The sequence below is a fragment of the Halyomorpha halys genome, unplaced genomic scaffold (assembly GCF_000696795.3).
Source record: "Halyomorpha halys isolate HHAL.00 unplaced genomic scaffold, Hhal_1.1 Scaffold681.1, whole genome shotgun sequence".
In the NCBI taxonomy this organism is placed as follows: domain Eukaryota; kingdom Metazoa; phylum Arthropoda; class Insecta; order Hemiptera; family Pentatomidae; genus Halyomorpha; species Halyomorpha halys.
In genome coordinates, this window is record NW_027106347.1 from 8,297 (window position 1) to 13,667 (window position 5,371).

Genomic DNA, 5,371 nt, shown 5'->3' on the forward strand with positions numbered 1-5,371 from the left:
ATAATAATATAAACTAAATTAATTATAAATATATTTTTTACATGAGTGATTTTGTTAATATCGATTTTTCAAAATTTCGGAAATCGGGGAATTTCATCACCATGTTTGGAATTCCTAGTGAATTTACAACCGATGGTGCTAGAGATGTTTGATAGTTCATTTAAAAGCTTATGTGATTTTCTTTAGTTTTATTTATATGTAACATGCCAACTTCAAAACGAAGAAATTCTTTTTCTTTTTTTTTTCCCGATTTGAAATTTCTAAAATCTCAAAAAAATTTCAGATTTTTTCCTAGAAGCATGAAATGACCTCCCATTCCAACAGGCTTGCTTGCTCTGACGAAGCCAATAGTTTGATAACACACTCTCATAATTTGAGAGCTCTGAACAAGCAGGCTGCCTGTCAAGCACCAAGTTTGAAGGGGAGATATATGCGATAAAGATGACCATTAAACGTCTGCTTGAGAGAAATGTCTCCGAAATTGTTATCTTTGTAGAATCTCAGGTTTCTGAGAGGTTTCTTTCGAAAAAAAAATAGTGTTTTTTGAAATTGAGAAACTTTAAGATATGTTTCATTCAATTACTAACTTGCATAGATATTAATAGAATAAAGTTCTTGCTAAAGATAATAGGCAACGCTCACGAAATATGAAGTGACAGAGTCATCATGTCTGATTGAAAAATTAAAAAAAAAAAAAAAGCCTAAACCTGTTAAAAGTGTTCAATAATTAATAGTTAGTATTGGCCTCTCAAAATATATTTGAGAAAGTACTTTATTGAGAGAACGGAGTAAAAAAAAATGTTCATAATTAAAGATAATATTTAAGATTAAATGTCAACATCTTTAGAAAATTTATATTGTTTGGAGATGATTTGCTCCTACTAATTTTATATTTCAAATTAAGCAATGTTGAAAAAAATTTATCATTGTAATAATTTCGGAAATGGTTAAAAAATAAAATATCGCAAAACCATTACCTGCAATCTTGGAATCATAAGCTACCCCAACACCACATATACCATTGTCCCGGGCAGCAGCGACTTCACCTGCACATCTTGTTCCATGGCTGAAAAAAAAAAAAAAATACCATAAATTATAACTTCATACTCAATCAATAAGTTATTCTAGTTTTAAAAGAGATCAAAATAAAAAGTAATCAGTTAGTCTAAATAATCCAATATTAAAAATTTAATCAACTGTATTTTTTTACTACAAGTGTGGTCTTTTAATTCGAATTCGACACGAATGGATAATAATGATAGGTAGGTTTAATTTAGGACTTTATTTTTACCAGGCATTTTTATAGTATTCATATATATTAAAATTTAGTGTTTAAACTTATTTTTTTTTCGTTAAATAGTTCAGTGCACTAAAGCTGGAGTATGTAGTCCCAGTAACAAGGGACAATCATTTTTTTTAAATCATAACAAAGTTGGGATACAAAAATTATAATCATGTATCAACATGTCTTATATAATGTACCTGTATTAAAAATAATTATACAATTACAGCATACAATTTTTTTGCAAAAAACTTCAGATTATGAGCGTATCCTACAGGTTAAAATTCGCTAAATAGCATTACATGATATTAATGACTGCATAATAATTATTAATTATTAGTATCAAGGTTTAAAAATATGTAAAATATTGTTTCCGAAAAAATATGTGAAATCCATGTTCAGTATATTCTTTTAATATACTCTCCAAAAATTTTACTTTTTTTTTAAAGACTACTTCGTTACATTTTGACTTCCAGCCTATACCAATTAAGATTTAAAATGGCCTTTTTTTTTAACTTTATATAAGTAAATAAAAAAATGTGGGACGTTTCACGAATCACACAACTTTCATTTATATAAAAAATTCGTATTTTAGAATTTCAAGATGTAAAAATTACAAATGTCAATTGTTTTTTGCCAAGAAAATTAGGATATGGTCAGCCAACGTTCTTTTTATACCATTAGCCATCATTTCTATACGTCGCACAACAACTTGTCTTGACAAACTAATTTTTCCAAATTCATTTTTCTTTTCAGGACGCAAAACACTGCAAACTTCTAACATACACTACTTGATAAATGCTCCTTCGGCGAATGGTTTTAATGACTTTTTAAATTTTGAAATAACTATAAAACTAGCTTTCACATTATCATGTTGTGTTCTTTGTTTATGAAACATCTGCTGTTGTTTTTCCAAATTTGCGGTAAGCTTCTGGATTTTGTTAGTAGAAAAGTAGACTTTATCATAACTTAAAATCGTTGGAAGGGGCCTTCCAAGCGGCTAAATAACGTAAAGTTTCGTTTTACATGTATTATTTTCGATTTTTTTATCATCATTAGACTGCATAATTTCAAATTTTATAAAAAGTTATATGTCCAAGTTTTGTAAAACAATTGTAAGATGGAAAGTTCTGTTTATGTAATATCTAGTCATATTAGAATCAGAATTTTATTAGGAACGTTATGGACAAATCCCCTGGTTTCTAAAACGGAAGTTTTCTGAAATTAATTATATAAAAACTTTATTTTTTTTTTAAATACTTTTTATTTATTGATAGATTTTACAATCTGCGACACAGTTGTGGGCTATAGGTAATAATGATGAATGATCACATTCATACTAAAAAAAAAAAATAAGAATGAAAATAAATGAAAAAGAAAATCTCTCTTAAAATGTATAGAAATAGAAGGATAAAGAAAATGAACATAATCAAACTATGTGTATGAAAAAAAAAATAATACAATATCTAGTCATAATATAATCTCTAGTCAATAAATAATATAAATTTATTTAAATCTAAATACTTGATATTGTAAGCAATGTTTCTGTGTCGAAATTGAAGATTTTTTTTTTGCTGTTTAGTGCACGAATTTAATAATTATAAAATCGATTTTGTTAAAAAACAAAATCTGAGAAGAGTTAATTTGTACACCCACATTAAATATTTCATTCTACGTATTTTTATAATATATATAAAGAGAATATACACTTGTGATGTAGTTAGAATAATTGATTTTGCACAGGGTAGATATAGAAATTTATTATCAAAGAAATATTGAAGTTACGATTCATTCCTTTTCCTTTTAAAATAGAAACTAGAAGATACTGTTAAAACATATTATTGTCTAGGGTTATCAATGTCAGACTGATTTGCTAAACAATAGGCGTGACCCAGCGGAAATGAAATGGGTATCCTGGCGATGAAAGTTGTTCGTTTTCATCGCAGGACGGAGGGTGACAGCAAGGAAGATAGTGTGCCCCAAGCCAGGGCATTATGACAGAGCTCCAGTTTTATCGGGAATGGTAGAATAGAACGGAACATTACATGGATCACGTTACAAAATCTTTTAACAATGGAATAGACATGTCTAATAATAACATATAGTAGTAAAAAAATCTTTAAGATCTTTAAAATCTCGTAAGATTGAATGCTCTAAAATTAAAGCGTTTTTAATAGATAATCATTTTTTGGAGGACACAATTTGGCAAATGTACGAAATTAAAAAAGAAGACATATGAAAAAAAATAGTAATAGGTGGAACTAATTTCAACAAAGGTTTTTGAACTTTTTAAGCCATTATTCATATTTTTTTTTTTATTAAAAAATTATATTAAAAATATATATTAAAACAAAATGAAATAAAAATAATGATTCTTAAGAAGAGAGAAAAAGAAAAGTTAATAACAAAAACAATGACATTTATAGATTTAATAAAATAATTGACTTCTAATGGGAAAATATGGTCAGCCAACGTTCTTTTTATACCATTAGCCATCATTTCTATACGTCGGACAACAGTTTGTCTTGACAAACTAATTTTTCCAAATTAATTTTTCTTTTCAGGACGCAAAACACTGCAAACTTCTAACATACACTCCTTGATAAATGCATAATAATTATTAATTATTAGTATCAAGGTTTAAAAATATGTAAAATAGTGTTTCCGAAAAAATATGTGAAATCCATGTTCAGTATATTCTTTTAATATACTCTTCAAAAAATTTCACTTTTTTTTTAAAGACTATTCGTTACATTTTGACTTCCAGCCTATACCAATTAAGATTTAAAATGGTCTTTTTTTTTAACTTTATATAAGTAAATAAAAAATCATTTTCGTTTACTTTTCGTTCGATGAACTTAATAAAAAAATATAATTAGTAAGCTCTCAACATGTACACAAAGACACAAAGCAAATTGACGGCACTAGCAGTTCGCTAGGATTTCACTTGTCGAAGTTATCACCTCGGTAGATCAAATAGAAAACTAAAGTTCAGGCCATCCCGCTTATATAGGCAAAATGAAATAATGATCTAGAATCGTCTAGTGTAGAACAATCGAGAAGCAATAATCTTTTGTTGCGCCGCCAGTGAAGCAGCTTATCTCTAACTTGAGTCTGTGAGTATAAGGAAGTATTGTAATATTTTTTTTAATTGGGTTTTTCAAAATTCCTCGCGGGCCAGATCAACTCTTATAGCGGGCCGGGGGTTGCCCACATATGGTTCATGACTCAAGGTACCGCAAAACTGTATTTCAGTCTTTACACAGACTTAAATTTTTGCGTGCACGCAAAACTTGCCCTTACTGTATATTTCATTTATAGGTAAATTAAAGTAAAATAAACACATACGATTTTTTTTTCATGAGAGGAGAGAGTTTAATAATTTTGTTAACTGTGGACAGAGAACATATGATAATGGCATTGGATGTGGCGAATAGTTATTCAATGATGTATTATTCACTTTTGTACCGCTTTTTTGTTGAATAGGAAGCTATAATATTTTTTTTTCTTAGGCAATTATAAATTTCAGCTTAGTATACCAGATAAAAGTTTCTTTAATTACGAAAAAGTAGACTTTATCATAACTTAAAATCGTTGGAAGGGGCCTTCAAAGCGGCTAAATAACGTAAAGTTTTGCTTTTCGTAAAACATGTATTATTTTCGATTTTTTTATCTTTATTAGTCTGCATAATTTCAAATTTTATAAAAAGTTATATGTCCAAGTTTTGTAAAACAATTGTATGATGGAAAGTTCTGTCTCATCAAAGTACCTATGTTTTAGGAAAAAAACATTACAAATTACTAAAATATACTTTTCATTAATATTATTCTTCAATGTGGATGTGATAAATAAAATTCCCCTTATTTTTTTTTTAAAACTTTATTTAATTGATAGATATTACAATCTACCACACTATTGTGGGAAATAGGTAATAGTGGTGAATGATCACATTCATACTAAAATTAAATAAAATAAGAATGAAAATAAATAAATAAATGAAAGATATAAAAAAAAATTAAAAAATAAAATAAAAAAGTACATAAAATGTCTCTTAAAATATATAAGAATAGAAGGATAAAGAAAATGAA

The 5,371-nt window shown here is 27.5% G+C and overlaps 2 protein-coding genes across 2 annotated transcripts in view; one reads left to right on the plus strand and one right to left on the minus strand.

The window, feature by feature from the left end:
* Positions 1–977: 977 nt before the first annotated feature.
* Positions 978–5,371, minus strand: part of LOC106685325 (neuroendocrine convertase 2) — a gene marked incomplete at its 3' end in the record, with an annotated part of 291,090 nt that continues 286,696 nt past the window's right edge. The window contains 1 exon segment of the mRNA XM_067044696.1: positions 978–1,066. Within this exon segment, the coding sequence (XP_066900797.1) occupies positions 978–1,066 (89 nt within the window).
* Positions 1,256–5,371, plus strand: part of LOC136795117 (uncharacterized) — a 29,421-nt gene continuing 25,305 nt past the window's right edge. Inside the window, exon 1 of the mRNA XM_067044693.1 lies at positions 1,256–1,262. Within this exon, the coding sequence (XP_066900794.1) occupies positions 1,256–1,262 (7 nt within the window). The remainder of the gene's footprint in view (positions 1,263–5,371) is intronic.